This window comes from Dendronephthya gigantea, unplaced genomic scaffold, assembly GCF_004324835.1.
Source record: "Dendronephthya gigantea isolate DGI-Jeju-01 unplaced genomic scaffold, DenGig_1.0 000070F, whole genome shotgun sequence".
NCBI classification, from domain to species: Eukaryota; Metazoa; Cnidaria; class Anthozoa; order Malacalcyonacea; family Nephtheidae; genus Dendronephthya; species Dendronephthya gigantea.
This window is the reverse complement of record NW_021163080.1, coordinates 368,305-388,545: the sequence shown is the minus strand read 5'-3', so window position 1 is coordinate 388,545 and position 20,241 is coordinate 368,305. Positions and strand designations below refer to the sequence as shown.

The 20,241-nt window shown below is 37.1% G+C and overlaps 2 protein-coding genes across 3 annotated transcripts; both read left to right on the top strand.

Annotated features, from left to right (window-relative positions):
- Positions 1-1,024: 1,024 nt before the first annotated feature.
- Positions 1,025-4,695, top strand: LOC114531351 (leucine-rich repeat-containing protein 45-like). Its single transcript, XM_028552985.1, is given in 4 exon segments — positions 1,025-1,802; positions 2,734-2,882; positions 3,345-4,245; positions 4,248-4,695. Coding segments are annotated over 4 exon segments (1,935 nt in total). The 5' UTR covers positions 1,025-1,168; the 3' UTR covers positions 4,499-4,695.
- A 338-nt stretch (positions 4,696-5,033) lies between these two features.
- LOC114531305 (protein CDV3 homolog B-like) lies at positions 5,034-9,913 on the top strand. 2 transcript variants are annotated; one of them, XM_028552939.1, is made up of 6 exons: positions 5,034-5,340; positions 6,276-6,355; positions 7,321-7,379; positions 8,035-8,100; positions 8,561-8,780; positions 9,219-9,913. In XM_028552939.1, the coding sequence occupies exons 1-6, from the start codon at positions 5,149-5,151 to the stop codon at positions 9,340-9,342; spliced, it is 741 nt and encodes a 246-aa protein (XP_028408740.1). In that variant the 5' UTR covers positions 5,034-5,148; the 3' UTR covers positions 9,343-9,913. The 2 variants fall into 2 exon arrangements, with proteins under 2 accessions (XP_028408740.1, XP_028408739.1); XM_028552938.1 differs by having other exon boundaries at positions 5,035-5,340; positions 8,558-8,780; positions 9,219-9,909.
- Positions 9,914-20,241: the final 10,328 nt, after the last annotated feature.

The window sequence follows — 20,241 nt, the reverse complement described above, 5'->3', positions numbered from 1 at the left end:
AACTGAAACACCAGCAATGTATAGCTTCCCCTATAATCTTAGGCCTCGCATCCTTTGTCTGATCTCATCCTGGAAGGCCATTCATGCATGTTTGCTCAACTAACAACCGTACAACAGATGCACATTTGTTAGTTAGGCAAAGAAAATAATAAATTAGCCGTTAAAATCCATCTAATCCTAAATGAGCCGCGAATTACCATCGTAGGAAACTCATGAAGCCCCGTCTGTCTATACGCCAAAGAGAATTTGGTAAAGGAACACTGTAAACACGTCTTACCATGTTTAGACACCTAAATGGAACTCCTACTGGATCATTTTCCGCCAAACTTTCCCAAACCGTTTTTGGTTGAACATTTAGCTATTCCTGAATTTGGAAAATTCCTGCGAAGGATTTGAACTCGTTCGTCTAAACTATAGCATTGTTATGTAGGTATTTCCGAAATGAATCAACGCCCCTAACCCCATGGATCAAGTAGCCTACCCATAAATATTATAGACAAGCAAAATCGAAATGTCATAATTTATGACATTGAAATGTCATGTCATAATTTATAGGCACGGCATTCATGAAAAACAGGAATTCTTGGAAACTTAGTACCGTATCTATATATCTATATAATTATTTATATACTATATATATATCTACCATATTTCCATCTGAAGTAAGAAAATGTTTTAGCGTGTATTTAGTACGCGTGTATACGCGCATTTATTACGCCTATACTCCTGTTTCATAAATTGCGTGTATCGAGGACGACATGCATATTCGCGTAAAAAAAGACGCGTGTATACGATACGCGTAGGCGTTAAAAATGATAAGTGATAAAAATATGGGTTTGTTTTTTAATTTTAGCCCATGTATATTTGACCATTTTTGAAACGAATGGCCTATCATACTAACTAAAATGGTTTAAATTATTTGATTGGTTAAAATTTACAATTTTGCCAACGAGGCCACGTGTGGAATTTCAATGTCATTATGAGGGATGTAAAATAGTGCATGTGTGTTGCCTGAGTTGCCTCACTCGCCTGCTCGCCTTGTTGCTCAGTTGCTGGTGGTCAAAATGTTCGTTGTAAACAAAGTTTAATAATTATTTGAATATGCTGATTTTGAACGTTTGTCTTTGGTCTGCGTGATAATCGAAGCAGGATTTCGAAGTTAAAGAATATGGAGGAGTTTTATAAACGCTATCTTCGAGTGTGCAAAGAGTGTGTTGTTACTCCATTGGAATGTGTGTTATCTCAACTGCAGCGTCCTGCTGAAGACGATGGAAGGATACTTGACCTATCATCTTATAACTTTACTCCGGACGACTGCAATGCACTCGCTAAAACGCTATCGTACGATACATATTTTAAAGAAGTTCGTTTTAACGACTGTTTACTGAGTGAAGATGCTTCCAAGATGCTTTTATATGGTTTGCTTCGCAGTCGTTCACTTGAAACGATCGACCTAAAAGGCAACAACTTACGTTGTCCTGGCGCTGAGGCTGTTGGCATTTTCCTGAAGAAAAACCTATCGCTTCGCTGCCTGCGTTTGGACTGGAATTCTCTGGGTCTGTGGGGCACCGGTGTTGGAGCCATAGCCGAAGGGTTGGCTGTCAATCAAACTGTAGTGTTACTCGATTTGAGAAATAATCAAATATCCCATGAAGGGGCGACAGAGTTGGCTTCATGTCTCAAGAGAAATTCAACTCTTAAAGCATTGGATTTGCGTTGGAATAATGCTGGCTTACTTGGAGGACGTGCATTTTTAACTGCCCTGCAGTATAATAAATCCCTAACATTGTTAGAGTTACAAGGTAGATATTAAACATTCAGATTGAGTACTTAAATATATCGTATCATAAGTTTCTACGAAAATATCTTCATCCATTTTTTGCAATTCATAATTGTGTATAGTATTACCTCAGCTGTTGATGCTTAGCATGGCTTTAACACTTAGCAACCGGACTTAGTAGCTCGATTGGAGAAAGTCACAAATTGCTTGCCAGTGAGCTTGAAGTTGGATGTGTAACTCTGCTTGTTAGGATCTAAAACTATGCATATAAGTTTTCATCTAAAAATTCAAGGTTTAATCACATGCACCTACAATTATTCCTTTAAACAAGCCATTACATACCTAATGTCCCTAATCATGGGCTTGTCCCACATATTGCTAAAATTACCTACAATTTAAAATTTTTTGAAGAACATGCCCCATGATCAAATGGTATCACTGCATTAGATAATGTTGTGAACATCTAGGTAATGGACTTGGTAGTTGCATAGTTTGGCTAGTACAGATAATTACTAACTTCTCGTCATATGCAAGATTACTTGAGGTATTAGGCGCATCACAAAGAATGAACCCCTACCCCCTTCCTTCCTCATGGGCCTACTAAAGAGTGATTACATCCAGTGTTAATGATTGTATATTGTGTAACTTTGTTTTTTAATTGAATTATGTAATTCAAAATGAACCTCGATCAATATATCCAGACTGGTAAAAAGAGATTTGGAAACTGTGAGAGAAATAATACTTGAAAACTGAAAAAAAATTAATATTTTTCCCTCATGCACTTATCAATAGCAGTGCAATAAATATTGCAATGATTAACTACACAAATATATTTGAACATGATCTAATATTTTCCAAAAAATCCCATGGACAAAATATAAAGTTAATTGGGTTAACTAATGGTTGATTGAGTGTAACCATGCAATTTTCCTTTACTAATGTTCGTTCATTAGGTAACAATGTTCCTCAAGACATTCTCAAAGCAATTGGTGTTGCCATCAAGTTAAATGGCGAACGAGAAACAGCACGAAATAAGGAAAATGCAAGAACAGAGAAAATGATTCGAACAATTGAAAAGATTGAACTTGAAAATACAATGCAGGTACATACACTACGGATCACTGCTGTAGATCACTGCTTTTACCCCCAAATTATCTGCAAGGATTAATTTTGCCATAAATATAATTAGTTCGTCATTTAAAGGCAGAGCATTAACTTTATCGTCTTTTGAATTAGTTGCGTGAAAAGTAACAAAATGAAGGCAACGAATTCGTCGCTTTTAAAATAAAAGCCACAATGAATCAGGCAAATGAGGGAAATCTCTGCTGAATTTCGTTTTTCAATCGTTATTGTTTCAGTAGTTTTGATAATAGTTTTATTTGCAAACCTTATAATATGAAATTAGTTGCATGAGCAAAGACCGTCTGTATGATATCGGACACACAAGAACAAATGCTTTCGGGGACTGTAAGAATTAATACAAACAGAATATATGCAGCATATGTTGTACAGATTCCTTTCTTTTGAAGACTGTTACTTTACAATTTTGAAAAATATCTTATAGGTTTCCATGTTGCAAGATAAACTAGAAGAGCAAAGCAGAGTCAATGAAGAGCTTTCGAAATCAAATCATAGCAAAATCAAGCGGCTCAAAGAATCGCTGGACAAGAATAAAGCTTCTGCTGACGAGATCAGCAAGGAACTGCAATCAACAAAAAGCGAACTGAAGACGAGAAACCGGGAAAATTTGAGTTTGAATGACTTGATAAACGAATTGAAAAACGAGTTATATGCAGAGAAAGCAAAAAGAGAACAGCTAGAAAATGATGTTCATCTTTTGAAGGAAAGCCGTTCAAAACTGGAGCGAAATGTTATTGAATTAGAAGCAAAAAAAGAAGAATTACAAAACGTGGTGGGTGGGTTGGAAAATGATATCGCTAGAATAAATGTTGAACAATTAACGAAACTTAAAGAGATGGTCTCAAAGCACGAGGAGTCCGTTGCATACGCCAACGGCGAACACGCCAGTGAAGTGAAACATTTACACTCGAATTTCAAAGAAAAAGAATCGATAATGAAAGGCAAAATCGAAGATCTAGAGAAAGAGAAGATGGAAGCTGAAGAGAAGATCAGTCAACTCAAGTCTGAGATAATGTCAAACAAATTAAAAGCCGAAGAAGATGTGTTCAACTTGAAAACCCAACACAAACATGAAGATCTTGTAAAATCCAAACAATACGAAGACAGGATAAGCGCTTTGCAAACCTCAAGAGATGAACAGCACATTCAAATTAGCAAGTATCTCAGCCAAATCTCAGAATTGCAAAGGGAACTAAGCCTGAAAGAAAAAATGTTGACTGAACTTAAAGAGGAGACAGACGCTGCAACCAGAGAAATGCATCGAAAGGAAAGCAACCAAAAAACTGAAATAGGTCTCTTAAAGATGGACCTTGAATCAGAAAAAAGGTACAAGATAGTCTAAGAGATCAAATGTCGAACCTAGAGCTGAACATAAAAGAGAATGGCAGAAAACAAAAGGAATTGATTGCGGAGAAGGATCGTGAAATCGAGTCCCTTGAAGAAAGGTTACAAACAAGAGAAACTGATCTCAAAAGACGACGCGAGGACGAAATCCGAAGAGCTGATCTTCTTGAATCTGCAATATTTACATATGTGAACAGCACAAGGTCTTCGAGACCACCATCCCCTTCCAAGTAATCTTCCTTCTTTTGTGTTACTCTGTTCATCATTTCTTCATTCGTGTCCAACTGTGTTATCAGTATCGTCGTGCAGCGCTACTAGGCACTTTAAACAGGATTTCAATGATATTTTATTTAAATATTGTGGTACTAAGGGTTCTGTTGTAGACTTGTGGTGAACTGGAAGCCCAAATACAGCAGGAACTGACTTGTGAACTATTAGCGAGCACCATTGGTGCGAGCATTAGTTGTCTTGCATGTTGGAGAGTTGTAATATATGTATACTACCTAGAGAAAGATTGAGTGGGTGTAAAGTAATTGACTATTCAATAAATCGGTTACTACAAATCCCTCCAACTAAATTGCATTTGTAGAACAATTTTTTGACTTTGTGCACTGGATAAACGTATATATAACAGTGAACTGATATATAATAGGAATTGCTATTGGACATTTTTAGGCAGGTGGCCAACCGCCAATCTTTTGTGGTGATGAGGTGATAATGCGGGAAAACATAGGAATACGGGGGGCAACCAGGGGCAGCAAAGACCGCATGGTCATCATTAAAAAAATTATTTCTGGCAAGAAGAAAAACATTTGTACTTGCCTGATCGAAGTTCTTTTTCCCTTTTGGCCTTTTTGGCCTTCCCATCTTGTTCGTGAGAAAACATGGAGCGCGAAGACAAGTCCTTAGACGATTTCTTTGCTAAGAAAGACAAAGGAAAGAAAGGAAAGTCGAAAACCAAGGGGAAGTTTACGACAACTTCGTCCATTACCAAGCAGGTTGAGAAATCGCAAAAGCCAGTGAATGAACAAACCAAAGAACAAAAGCCAACTGCGAGTCAGCTTTCCAACACACAGGTCAGCATAAGTAGAACTGTTATGACGACTAAGGATGCACTAAATCATGAGCTTGATTACTTTAAAGTTGTGAGAGATGATTCAAAATTGTGAGAATCCTAACCTCATGTAATATGAAGTTGATTGCCTCCAGGAATTTCTTAAATTACTCCGATTTTCTCTCACTCATAATACAAATCTTAGGAACTAGTCAATGGGCCACGGTGAATGTTTAGCACTTATATTATGGACAACTTGCTATTATGGCAGTCAATTAGAACTACTATTTAGATAGGTTTATACTATTTAGTATAAACCTATCTAAACAGGTTTTATGCAGGGTCTGCAAGCTGATCAAAGTGTCAAGATCTTTAATTTGGCTTGTAAAACAACTATTGTTTGCCTGGAATTACAGTGAGTAAAATGCCCCTGGTAATTACGTAAAATATCTTGGTGATTGGTACAAAGGTAATGCCACATCATCACAGTTGCCCTTTTGGACATGGAATATATTGATACTCATGATACTACAGTCCCCCTCTGGGCCAAATTACTGTTAGATAGTTCTGCCTGAATGCATATTACACTTGAACAGTCTATTGTAACATTTCTTTATCAGTTTATCAATTTGTTGATTGCATCTGTACAAAAAAGCATACTCATTTTGAAGCTGAATATATAAGTATTCAAAGTTTTAAAAACAGCTCCAAAATGCAGTAAATAACATTTTTTACAGGTTTTATTTTTTAACAGGTTTTATTTTACCAATTGATATTGTTTCACAACTGCATGGACCAAGAACTGTATTTTGACCTGTTATTCGGCAAGATTACTGGATTGTAGGCTGGCTAAAAACCTGTTACAAACCCAAGTTACTGTAATATAGTTTTTTAACTAGTTCTTAATATGTTCAATTATCATTTTTATGAGCAATAAGTCATATTTAAATTTTCTAGAATGAAGAGGAATGGGAGGACTTCAATGAACCAAAAGAAAAAGATTACTCCGGTCTAAAAGTACAATCCTTACAAATAAGGTAACTAAATACATTCTTGTCTAATGATATATACATAGTTGTTCAAAAATTTTGATGGTATATACATATATATTGTTCTCATTGATTCAATTACCTAGCAGAAACAGTTCAGCAATAGGTGCTGTAATTGGTGTGAATACATTTTTATATCTCTAAGAAAACAAGATAAAAGGATAATTCCACATTCATTACCATTCAGTTTCTAATAGATCTGAGTTTTTTCCTATTGCATGCATCTAATAGCTTTATTCTTAAAAATCATCACAGCCTCACAAAAATCAATTGCTGCCAAAAATACACCTGAAGATGAAATTATGGGCAGCATTTATTTGCTGCCATTAATTTTTTTTCTTGTCACTCCTGAAGATTATTATGTGAATTATTTTCAGAAAAATCTGTAGTGTTATACTGAGTAGTTAAACTAATGTACTATGTCAATTTGCCTATTAGTCAAATATTTTATATTAAAAGAAATGGTTGCATGGATATCTTATTGTGGCTAAAATTAATAATGTTTTCTTGAATTTCAATCACTTATCATCAGCAGAGTCAAGAGATTAATGTAAGAACAACTCAGTTAACAACTTAATTGTTATCAAAGGCATTAACAACAAGTAAATACCTGTACGGCTGTACATAAGAATATATTGTGCCAATGCATCTTTAAAGAGGAATTGCCATTCAGAGACAAAAGACATTCACCGAACTGCTGCCAAACTTGGAAATATTGACGGTTATATCCCCCAACCCCCTACAAAAATTATCAAAATTGCCAGGGCTATCATTAAAGTTGACAAGACCTATGTATACTCATGATGGTGTACAGCAGAGATATACAGTGTAACAGTGGCAGGTTTTAGTACACAGACTTCACATCAATTTCCATAGCTAATTTTTACTGCACCTAAAATACTCTGAATAGTTCATCTTTCAAATGCCTTATATATGATACTGTATTATTCCAGGGATAAAGTTGATGAAGATAATGATGATAAACCAGAGGATGCTGAAGAATATGATGAAGGTAGATACATAAGTTACCAAATATTTATTGTATCAAAGTTTAGAAACAAGCTTTCTCTAAGCCTCATTTAAATGTAATGATAGTTTCAATGTAGCACCCTGCCAAGTTATATACAATCCAGTTATCAGCACACCCACTGGTACAGGAAAAGTTAAATAGAACTTTGATATAGTAATATTTTTTTAATAATGACTAGAAGGCTTTCTTAATAACAAATTTTATTAAATTGTAACAATGTTTTGGAGTTTACTTCAGCATCAGGTTACTCTTGACATTGAATATTTCATTCCCTCTTTCAAAGCTATGCTTAAATGTAACCTGATAATGGAGTAAATTCCGAAACGTTGTTACAATTGAATAAAATTTGTTGTCAATTAAGCCTTCTGGTCAATATTAAAAAAATATGATATCAAAGTTCTATTTAACTTTCTCCTGTACCAGCGGGTGTGCTGATAAATGGATTGTATTATTTGTATATAACTTGGCAGGGTGCTACATTGCAGTAAAGTTGTGTTTCACAAGATGCTGATGCAAGACTCTTGCTTTCTTAAAGCATGCCTACACATATTGCACATGTACATTATACATGCATGTTCTGCAAAGAGTGATGAATAGAAATACATTATTTTCAAACTTTTCCTTATTGTATTTCTAGACTGTACAGAAAGAAAGGATAAATCAAGCAATGTTTGGCAAGTGAACCTGCAGCCAACTGTTCCTGGTAAGTGGTAATGAATGATTTGTGTACATGTTTTTGCATACATGAGTTGCCTCGTGTATAGCATTTTTGACATCTTGTAATTTTACCAGTATGTAGCAAACTAAAGTTTGCAGGGCCAATTCCCGCCATTGTCAAGTCTGTTGCTTATATAAATAGTAACATTGTTTGACCGTTTTTGTGGGGAAGGCTACCACAAAACTATGTTAGCTTAGTGGCTGGTTTCGCTCAGAATAATAGCATATGTGTTTTATACTATTTTATGTACATTCACCTATGCACTTCATAGCATAACATAAAAGCTATGATTGGCCGTTGAGAGCAATTTTACAGTAGTAGTTAGTGACAAATTGTTGACTGGGATTTCCCTTTCTGTCGTATGAAATTGTTTCGGAATGGGTTTGAATACTTTAGCTACATACAATCCGATTCTAAGTCTGGAAATATTTTATTTGTGTAGCAGCCTCCGCCCCAGAAGTAAAACAAGAACCGAAGAAAGAAGTTGGCAAAGGAGCATATATCCCTCCATCAATGAGGAGAGCCATGGCAAATCAAGCAGAAGGCAGAGATCAGTCATGGAAATACAGATCGGGTGCAAGAGAAAGAGACCCTCGCAGACCTCCTGAAATTGCGAGCGAAATTGCATTTCCAACTCTTCAAGCTTCCACTGCTTCCAGCAAAAAGTAAGCTAAACTATAAAGATTAAATATTCGGGTTCATTAATTTCTCTTCAAAAGGCAAAATTGAGATTTTAGGAATGGATGTTTTTCCAGAGTTTGGGAGGGGGTCTTGTATCGATGTGCAGTACAAGAGGGGCTCCAGGCAAAAGTGCAAACGGATCTGCCAGACTACTTCAAATGTCATAAAAATCTGATTCATAAAAAGCTCTGGCATCGTATATATATGTAATCATAGGCCCTAAAGAGTCTGATGCAAAGACACGAGATGTTCCAAAAAGGTGGATACTTGGCAGTGGTGTAATCTTCCCAACAAAAGCATTTGCTTGTTTAGTTTTAGAAAAACTTGTTTCAATGCTTCAAAATCTTCTCGCCCTTTGTTAATTCCCGGGTAACCGAGCTCATGTAAACCCTTGTAATGAATGGATATTTTTGTCTCTCCAGTGAATCGTCATCTTCATCGAACTTCGAGGACGTTAGGCATGGCGGGCGTGCCGTGAGTGAACAGTCGTTGAATCGAAGAACGGATATTGCTGTCGACAACAAATTTAGTGCTCTGAGCAAGTGATTCCTTGATTCGCCTAGTCCAGGAAATTCTGATTATTCACGAGAATTAGTATATTAAATGTCTAGTTTTAGTGCAAGCAGCGACAAGATTGCTCAATTGTAGACAGTGAATTGACAGAATTCGTTACACGAGAACGAGATATGGACTTAAAATTTCTGCGAATTTCGAAGCGTCGCCATGGCGCCATGAGTTAAATGAACTACTTTGGGTATTACTTTATTGCAAGATAATGCTTTGCTTCAAAATTCATCTTCCGTTGGAGTCTCTATAAAATGAAACATGATGGCGATAAAGGCGAGTTTTCAGATCATATCTCGTTAAGCTATACATGCATCGCATAGTTTTGAATGAACAGATATAGTGTTCATATACATCTAGCATGAACTATGAAATATGTTCAACGTTGTAACTGTGTTATGTAAAGAAAGGGATAGGAAGATGAATAGAAATACTTTAAAAATTCAATCGCGAAATTTACATGGCCAGACGTTTTCTTTCTGCTTGTGTGAGTTGTATGTATTTCAAGGGTTATATTCATAGAATATCAAAGTGAAAAAATGGTTTTGTTTTTAAGCCTGCTGTCACAATGTTCAGAATTTCAAGAGTACTTCTGCTTGCTTTCGAATGTCTTGAATTTTGGACGTTTTGATTTTCGGCGTATCAAAAAACATTGTTCTTGTTATTATGGTAATTATAGTGGTCTATCAAGTAATAGCCTAAATATTTTATAAGGACAGTGAATAAGTTATATCATGAAAATCTTACAATCCTGGGATAGATTTTCCATGGACCTGAGCGTAAATTGTTTGCATCACTCAGTCGAGGAAGGAGTTTTTTGGAGTTCATCACCCTTTTTTATTGGTGGAAACTTGTCAAATGATCGGTTGCGAATGTTTTCTTACTAGTTGGAAAGCATTTTAGACTTCAGCGTGGAGTATCGGGAAACAGTCTTAAGTTACATACGATTGTCCTTGACTTTTTGCACGCCTTGCAAGATGGTGGAAAGTAACTCGGGTCCATTGGATGTGTAAAGAAGTGCAACCTCGTAATTTCTTTGAGTTTTACATAGTTTTGTTTATTGATTTAAAATTTGCAAGGTCCTAAATGTAATATTAGATTTCTACCCCATCGAAATTTCGGTCACGCTACTCGCGCAGCCCTGGTCCACCACTAATTATAAAATCTGTTAAAAGACGTATTAAATCTATATTGGGCATACGAAGGAAGAAAAAGAGGAGTGGTCAGGTATGAGAACGTCAAAAAAGCTTGATTTCAAACGGGTCACTTTTAAAACACTCTGTGTGGTCTAATGGTGCGAGCACTTTTCCGTCCCCTATGGATCGCTCTCGAATGGACGGGTGTGTCCCAACAGCTTTCAAATACCTTTCTATATGGTAGATGTAACAAATGATAAAAGCCTAGTTTTCCACTGATTTGCCGTGGGCTACTATTAAGAGTGACGGGTTTAGGAGTAGGTTTAAAACAGGTATGATGACAAGTGCATGGGTGCAATGAGACATGACAGAACATTAACATTTACGGAACCTTTCACATGAAAATAATTATTTGTCGCATATAGGCTATTTCGTCTATTTCTAATGTGGAAATCGATTTGCCAATAGACCTTTCTTATAATGACGTCAAACGCGGAAAGTCTGATGTTACACGAAATTTGATTGGCTCCACAAAACTATCGAGCCAAACAAACTTCGACTTTCACACCAGACTTTCCGCGTTTGACGTCATTATGAACAAGGTCTATTGGCAAATCGATTTCCACATTCCACATTGAAAGTGTTGAATTCGCACAGCTATTTGGTATTCAAAACCAAGCAGGATACGCTAAGCTTGCAGTGACTTCTTCCAACGATGAATTACGAATAGACTTTCTCGTTCTTTTTAGCATATGTGAAAAATGTGAAATGGTGGTTTAATATGCATAATCTCGTTTACAGGCTAACAGAAACAAGCCCGAATTAATTCTTTTGAAATTTTTCTAAAGCATGCAAATCACTCAAGCTCTCGTCCAGTGAAAAGCAATAGCATGCATTCCTTGTTTTCTACGGCGAATCAGTTTCATTGAATTTGATGACGTGTGAGAGCGGGGACATTTGACGCGTCGAGTCGGGCGTGTTGCAATGCAGACTGCCATTTTTATGCATTCTCTTGTTGGGGCAAGACCGTCCAAAGCAGTATTAAATAATAGTATAAAGGAAGCGAGCTAGAGGAAAATTAAAGAAAACTTATCATTTACCAAGACGTCTATCTCTTTAGCATATTCAAAGGCTTTCACGGCTTTTTCAATGTTGCGAATACAATGTTCTCTCAAGTGATAACTCCATGGATCGAACCCTGGTATAGCTGTTTTTCATTATGTCCTTCAAGAAAAGAATAAAGTAAATTACATAACAATAGCCGTTCAGCACAGGATCTCCTAGTCTAGTGGCGAAGACAATGGTCTCGCAAACGGTAAGTCGATGGTTCGAATCCTAGTATAGCAATTTTTCATTATGTCCTTCAAGAAAACGGTAAAGTAAATGAAATAACCACACCCATTCAGCCCAAGATCTGGCAGTCTGGTGGCCAAGACAATGGTCTCTCAAGTGATAACTCCAAAGATCAAACCCTAGTATAACTGATCTTCATTATATTCTTCAAGAAAAGAATAAAATATAAATTACATAACCATAGCCGTTCAGTAAAAGATCTCGTAGCCTAGTGGTGAAGAAAATGGTGTCCCAAGTGGTACGTCGATGGATCGAATCTTAGTATAGCTGTTTTTCCTTGTGAGCTTCATGAAAGGATAAAGTAAATTAAATAATTATAACCGTTCAGCACAAAAACTCGTAGTATAGTGGTGAAGACAATAGTCTTCCGAGTGGTAAGTCGATGTTTCAAATCCAAATATGCCTGTTTTTCGTTGTGTCCTTCACGAAAAGAATTAAGAAAATTAAATAACCATCGCCGTTTAAGCAAAAGATCTTGTAGTCTAGTGGCGAAGACAATGATCTCCCATGTGGTAAACCGATGTTTCGAATCCCAGCTTAATTAACTCTTTTTCATTACAACCTTCGGGAAAGGGATAAAATAAATTAAATAAGTAAAGGCGTTCCGCCCATGATCTCGCAGTCTAGTGGTCAAGATGTTAATCTCATGTGCCGACTTTCGAAAGTTCGAGTCTAGTTTGAGACGTTTTAGGTGAAAATTTTCGTTATTAATAATACATGGTATATCATGAAGAATAAGTTAGTGTGGGTTTCCAAAAATTACCAGTTAGCCTTGTGGTAAAGTCGTGGACTACCAAGTACAAGATCGAAGTACCAAGAATAGGATGGTAAACCGTTTTTCATTATGGACTTCTTGAAAAGGATAAAGTAAATTAAATAATCATAACCGTTCGGTAGAAGATCTCGTCGTCTAGTGGTCAAGATGTTGGTCTCATGTGTCGACAGTCGAAGGTTCGAATCTCGTTTTAGGTGGAAATTTTCGTTATTAATATTACATGGTAAGGTTATGGAGAATAAGTTGGTGTAGGCTTCCAACAATCACCAGGTAGCCTTGTGGTAAAGTCGTGGACTATCAAGTACAAGACCGATGTATCAAGAACGGGATGGTACGTTTCTCATGGCGGTAAAAGAAAAAAAAATGGTAGGTATGTTGCTCCGGGGAGGTTTATACTCGGTTAATCTTTGGAAATTAAAGTTAATCTTTAGGGAAATCATTGGATAGATAGGGTGAATGAGGGGTATATGAGTACAAAAAGACTTAGTAATTGGGGCGGCCTCGGCTCCCGGAGCAAGGGGGGAGGGTATAGGTGAGAAAACAGTATATAAAATGTTTAAGTCTTTTTGTACTCATTTAAACCTCTTTACCCCTATTTATCCTCCAATTTACTCCTATCTATCCCTAATTTTTCCTATCCTCACATATCCCTAACTATCCCCTAACACAATTAAATGTTTGAAGAAAGCTCGTTTTGAAAGTCGGGAAAGGCGGGGGAAAGAGAACCCCCCTCAGTCTACTCCTCGCCCAAGGCGAGGGCATATTCGCCCTCTCGCTCTACTCCTCTCACACTCACAAATTCCCACCTTATTACCTTGTTCTTTTTCGGTTTATCCAGGGCTTGAACCATCGACTGTATACTTGGTAGATCACCGTCTTCACCACTACACCATCAGTTCTTGTGGTGAAAGCCTACAGTTTTTTATTTTTCTTAATCTTCTTTTGAAAGGATCTTTGATGAAATAGAAGAAAAAAACATTCCCATCTGGGACTCGAACCTCCGCCTTTAAACTCGTAGAGCACTGCCTTCGCCAGTAGACTGTACGAGCTTGCAGTGAAAGGCTATACCTTTGAATACCTTTTGGGTGGGATCTCAAATGTACTAACAATTTAAATGAGTTCCCTTTAATGACAATGTTCATTGTGAGCATTGTGAGTTCATTTTTCTCGTCTAAAACGCACACAACTGTGTCTTATTCGTAGCTTGTAACCTAATATTAACCATTTGTGTTGTCGCTACTTGCTAAAATATCACACTGACATATAGTTATGAAGTGTCCATCTTTCCGCAAGTTAGTTATATGCGGCGCAAGTGAAGCTAACGGTTACGGTGCGTCTTCGACGAGTTTTCCGTCTTCGATGAGTTTCCCGTCTTTAATATCAATTCGGGTAATGTATATGACGCGTATAGTCATGAGGCAACAAGCATTACATCTGAAATCGCAAATGAAGCAAGGTTATTAGCTGGTTTACTTTACTAGCTAGTATAACTCGTCGATTATAAATACGCGAAGAAAAAAAGTTTTGTTCAAAAGCGCAATTTCCGCAGCCGCGGTAACAAACAAACAACCAGCAGCTCAACAACATTACAGCAACGATTCATAATTATTTCATTTAAAAGTTCTTCCAACTCAGTTTTATCGGCAAACGATGTGGTCGTCAAGCAGTTGTTAAGACGTTGGTCTCTTGAGTCCAAAGCTTCAAGTATTAGATTAGCGTATTTTATAATCGACGAACCGGCTAGAACAACTAGTATTTCTACTTTTTATACAACAATTAAAGTCTTGAAATACATAGTCAATTGCTTCATTTGCGATTTCAGATGTAATGCTTGTTGCCTCGTGACTATACGCGTCATATACATTACCCGAATTCATATTAAAGACGGGAAACTCATCGAAGACGGAAAACTCGTCGAAGACGGGAAACCCATCGAAGACGGGAAACTCGTCTGATGTGAATCACAGACGGGTTTCTCGTCCGAATACGGGTAAGCTTAGACTGGATCCCGTCTGGAACAGAAACTCGTTTTAAATTCGCATGCATTTAGACGGATAAGTCACTACGAGTTTGTAAAATATCAGCACGGTCAAGGACGGAACAAGGCTAAGCGAAAATAAACAAAATTATTATCGTAATGATTACTCAATACCCGACCCATCATACGTATAAATTTATCCATATCCCAATTCATATTCAGACGGGTTTTTACCTCATCTTTTCTAAGATGAGTTTCCCGTCACTAATATGAATTCGGCTATTCTTAATTCTTGTACTTTTTTTCTTTTAAACCTATTTTGAAATGCATTGTTAATTCTTGTACTTTACTTTGACTTCACTTCATTCAAAATACAAAACAATTGCACCGTAACCGTTAGCTTCACTTGCGCCGCATATAACTAACTTGCGGAAAGATGGACACTTCATAACTATATGTCAGTGTGATATTTTAGCAAGTAGCGACAACACAAATGGTTAATATTAGGTTACAAGCTACGAATAAGACACAGTTGTGTGCGTTTTAGACGACAAAAATGAACTCACAATGCTCACAATGAACATTGTCATTAAAGGGAACTCATTTAAATTGTTAGTACATTTGAGATCCCACCCAAAAGGTATTCAAAGGTATAGCCTTTCACTGCAAGCTCGTACAGTCTACTGGCGAAGGCAGTGCTCTACGAGTTTAAAGGCGGAGGTTCGAGTCCCAGATGGGAATGTTTTTTTCTTCTATTTCATCAAAGATCCTTTCAAAAGAAGATTAAGAAAAATAAAAAACTGTAGGCTTTCACCACAAGAACTGATGGTGTAGTGGTGAAGACGGTGATCTACCAAGTATACAGTCGATGGTTCAAGCCCTGGATAAACCGAAAAAGAACAAGGTAATAAAGTGAGAATTTGGGAGTGTGAGAGGAGTAGAGCGAGAGGGCGAATATGCCCTCGCCTTGGGCGAGGAGTAGACTGAGGGGGGTTCTCTTTCCCCCGCCTTTCCCGACTTTCAAAACGAGCTTTCTTCAAACATTTAATTGTGTTAGGGGATAATTAGGGATATGTGAGGATAGGAAAAATTAGGGATAGATAGGAGTAAATTGGAGGATAAATAGGGGTAAAGAGGTTTAAATGAGTACAAAAAGACTTAAACATTTTATATACTGTTTTCTCACCTATACCCTCCCCCCTTGCTCCGGGAGCCGAGGCCGCCCCAATTGCCGAGGCCGCCCCAATTACTAAGTCTTTTTGTACTCATATACCCCTCATTCACCCTATCTATCCAATGATTTCCCTAAAGATTAACTTTAATTTCCAAAGATTAACCGAGTATAAACCTCCCCGGAGCAACATACCTACCATTTTTTTTTCTTTTACCACCATGAGAAACGTACCATCCCGTTCTTGATACATCGGTCTTGTACTTGATAGTCCACGACTTTACCACAAGGCTACTTGGTGATTGTTGGAAGCCTACACCAACTTATTCTCCATAACCTTACCATGTAATATTAATAACGAAAATTTCCACCTAAAACGAGATTCGAACCTTCGACTGTCGACACATGAGACCAACATCTTGACCACTAGACGACGAGATCTTCTACTGAACGGTTATGATTATTTAATTTACTTTATCCTTTTCAAGAAGTCCATAATGAAAAACGGTTTACCATGCTATTCTTGGTACTTCGATCTTGTACTTGATAGTCCACGACTTTACCACAAGGCTAACATGAGATTAACATCTTGAGCACTAGACTGCGAGATCTTTGGCGGAACGCCTTTACTTATTTAATTTACTTTGTCCCTTTCCCGAAGGTCGTAATGAAAAAGAGTTAATTTAGCTGGGATTCGAACCATCGGTTTACCACTTGGGAGATCATTGTCTTCGCCACTAGATTACAAGATCTTTTGCTTAACGGCTATGATTATATAATTTACTTTATTCTTTTCATGAAGGGTACAACGAAAAACAGGCATACTTGGATTTGAACCTTCGACTTACCACTTGGAAGACTGTTGTCTTCACCACTATGCTACGAGAAATTGTGCTGAACGGTTATGGCTATTTATTTTACTTTATCCTTTTTTCACAATAAATGAAGAGAAGACATCAGAATCATTTTCTCGAAAGACATAGTGAATAGAAGATATGAAGACAGCAAATGAAAAACAGTTATACTTAGATTTGAACCACCGATTTACCACTCGGTAGACCATTGTCTTCACCACTATACTACGACAACTTCTGCCGAATGCGGGGTAATTAATTTACTTTATCATTTTCTCGAAAGACACAAAAGAAGAGAAGACATGAAGACATCAAATGAAAAACAGTTACACTTGAATTTGAACCACGGATTTACCACTCGGGAGACCATTGTCTTCACCACTATACTACGAAATCTTTTGCGGAACGCTTATGGCAAATTAATTTACTTTATCCTTTTCTCGAAAGACATCAAATGAAAAACAGTTATACTTGGATTCGAACGACCGATTTACTACTCGGAAGACCATTCTCTTCACCACTGTACTACGAGAACTTTTGCTGAACGCTTATGGGTAATTAATTTACTTTATCATTTTCTCGCAAGACATAATCAAGAAGAGTTATACTCGGATTCGATTAATCGATTTACCACTCAAAAGTGTGGTATTTACCACTCGATTTACCAATTTATCGATTTACCACTCGGAAGTGTTGTGCTGAATAGCCATGGTTATTTCATTTACTTTATCCTTCACACGAAGTTCAGTCACGATGAAAACATTTTCTCCATGCAAGACTCGAACCATCAAATTGCGAGACCACTGTGGTCTCCCCAAGACTCGACTTCATAATTGACGGGGTTTTTATTTTACTTAAACCTCTTCTCAAAAGGTCATTATGAAACACATTTGATCAGTGAAACCACAGCTTATTAAGACGGGGGCGAAGACAAAATTCACAGCGCCGCGTTTAAAGTTGCAAGAAAAACATGGAGCCCAAAGGACGCAGGAAATAAAACGCCGACAGCGAAAGTCTTAGTATATATGATATTGCTCAATGTAGTGATTGTGGGATTACTACGTACTTGTTCACTGCGACTGCGTGGAGTTTCTTAATACTTAATTAAATATAGTACACGTACATGCACCTCGCATGTCTGTAAATTTCTAGTTAGCATAATAAAATAAAATTTTCCGCGGATTTGAACCATAAACTCTTTAGTTGCGAGACCATACGTTGAATTATCTTCAGCAATAAGCCATCAGCGATTGATGTTAAGAACTACATTTATTTATTTCAAATAAACCCTTTTTAAATGTCATAATGAAAGAATATCGTTTTTCTGACCTCATTCGATCAAGCGGGAAATGATTTTAATTCTTTACTTGAACATGATATCTCGTTCATTGAAAATTGCTTTCCTAACTCCACAAGTGGCTCATTTTTCAACTATACTAAGATATACCACGGTGTACCAATATTCGTATGAGGAAAGCCAAAGCTTTTTTGGAATAACTTTCTATGTCATAAAAAATTCACGGAAATAAGCATTCAAAAAAATTGCAGCCACAAGAGGAATTTGCGGGTTTTTCAATGTGCTCTTCGAACGCTTCAGTGAACAAATGTAACATGCATGAAATGAGATCATGACAGTAATCGTACTCTAGAAGAGCAAGCATATTGGAACCGATATTTTAGGGACATAGACGATTTTCCGGCTGTCATTGAAGAACGAAAGAATTAATTAAAAGTTCTTTAAAAAATGAAATTCGTTGGAATAATGTTCTTTGGTGTCATACTACATTACTTTTTGGCAACTGTTGTTGGCGAATTTCATTCCATCGAAGCAGGGGATCCTGAAATAAGGGATGCGGCAAGGCCACGTGGGATTCTTGCTCCACAACAGGCAGCCGAAGTAATTTACCGAAATATCCTAAGCGGTATAACCGACCGTCCTTGGTCAGATAGCTTTCCTCTACCTCCATGGCGTTGACCCAAATATCATTTACGGAAACGGTAACGTGAAAAACGCAATCAAGGAGAAAAAACTGGGTGCTAAACTTATTCCCGCAAGGCCGAATGAACGACCCGGCTTTTGGCCAATTAACCCTAAGAAGTCTAACATTTTGAATGCTGTGCCGAATCGAAGTGATCAAAGAGGAGAACGCAATTTTGGTCACGCTGAGCACAAAATTCTTGCCCAGCTAGAAAGTCTGCGAGAAGGATTTGCGCAGAACTCGAATAACCGAGCCGTTTGTCCGGAGTATGTAATTCTCGCAACTCACTATCGTCCCTGTTATGAATGCGCTAACGACTATGTTCTAGCCAAGGAAAACTTCGCCCAAGGGAAATGCCCGACTACAGCTTTCTATCTTTATATTACAGGGACATATGCTCCCGGTACCGATTTCAGTTGGGCATGGCCGAATATTGAGAATTTAATAACGTCAAATCGTATCCATTTATTGCCCTATCCCACGGTCCCCCCACAACCGGTATAGAGGCAAAACCACTTGCTATTTAGTTTGACAATTAGAAGTTTTATGCGGTTTTTCATTATATCAGTTATAGACATTGACTTAAATTGGTTGCCCACCAAGGACGATCCATGTCGCTGACGCTCGATAGTTTGATACCCCTAACTTTATACCACCTAAAATTGGCGAGACATTTACTAAGATTTTCTTTGTGTATATAGCCAGAAAATATAGGTATAAAAATTAACCGGCAATCAGAAGCCAGATCATCGACAAAACTTCCAGTTATCACTTTCTTCATTTCATATGACTTTGGCACTGAAAAGCTTATGTAAAACATAACTGTCTTTTATTATGTCTATGAAAAGTAATTCTATTATTTTTTACGCGGAAACACGTTCGTTTTTTCCTCAACTGTTTAAATTACAATTTAAATTTTTTCGCTTTTTTGTACCATTATTTTTGGAAAAGAAGGGACCAATGGTTCGAGGCGCATGATAACTTCCTTCTGTCCATGCGCCTCATAACGTCTCAGATGAGCTGGAGGCGTGTGAGATGGTGTAAATTCCCAGCATTCAATAGTGACAAATATGATTCGATTGAGGCAGCTTTAAACTCTTCTCCAGACCTCTTTTCGGATGTTTGCGGATTAGCGAAAGGAAACTTGAATTATTTGTCGGATCTGTGGTCGGATGACGTGTACATTTTTATGACGTGGAATATTTCCGTAGAATATTTGTATTCAACAACACGAACTATTATTCTAGGAACAACAACAATCTCACCAACCTTGAATGCTAATTAACCCACCTTATAGATTTATTGCACAGATTAGAACAGATTAATCTTGGATTAACTAAATGAGAACTGGCTTAATGAGGAGTAATAATAAGGAAATATATATGTATATATAACATAATTAATGGAAGAGCAACAAGGATGCAGTAGCTACTTCTGGAATGCATAATTTAATTCTCATCTTTTGGGCCTTGACTGTAAAATAACTCATTTGATATGGTTTATCATATCGTAGGTTTATAACTTTTTACTTTTTATTAATGTTTGTAAGTATATGTAAATTTTGATACATCTATTGTTGAAAGCGAAATATTTCCAGATGAGTTATACGTATGTGTATTGAAATTTATTGTATTT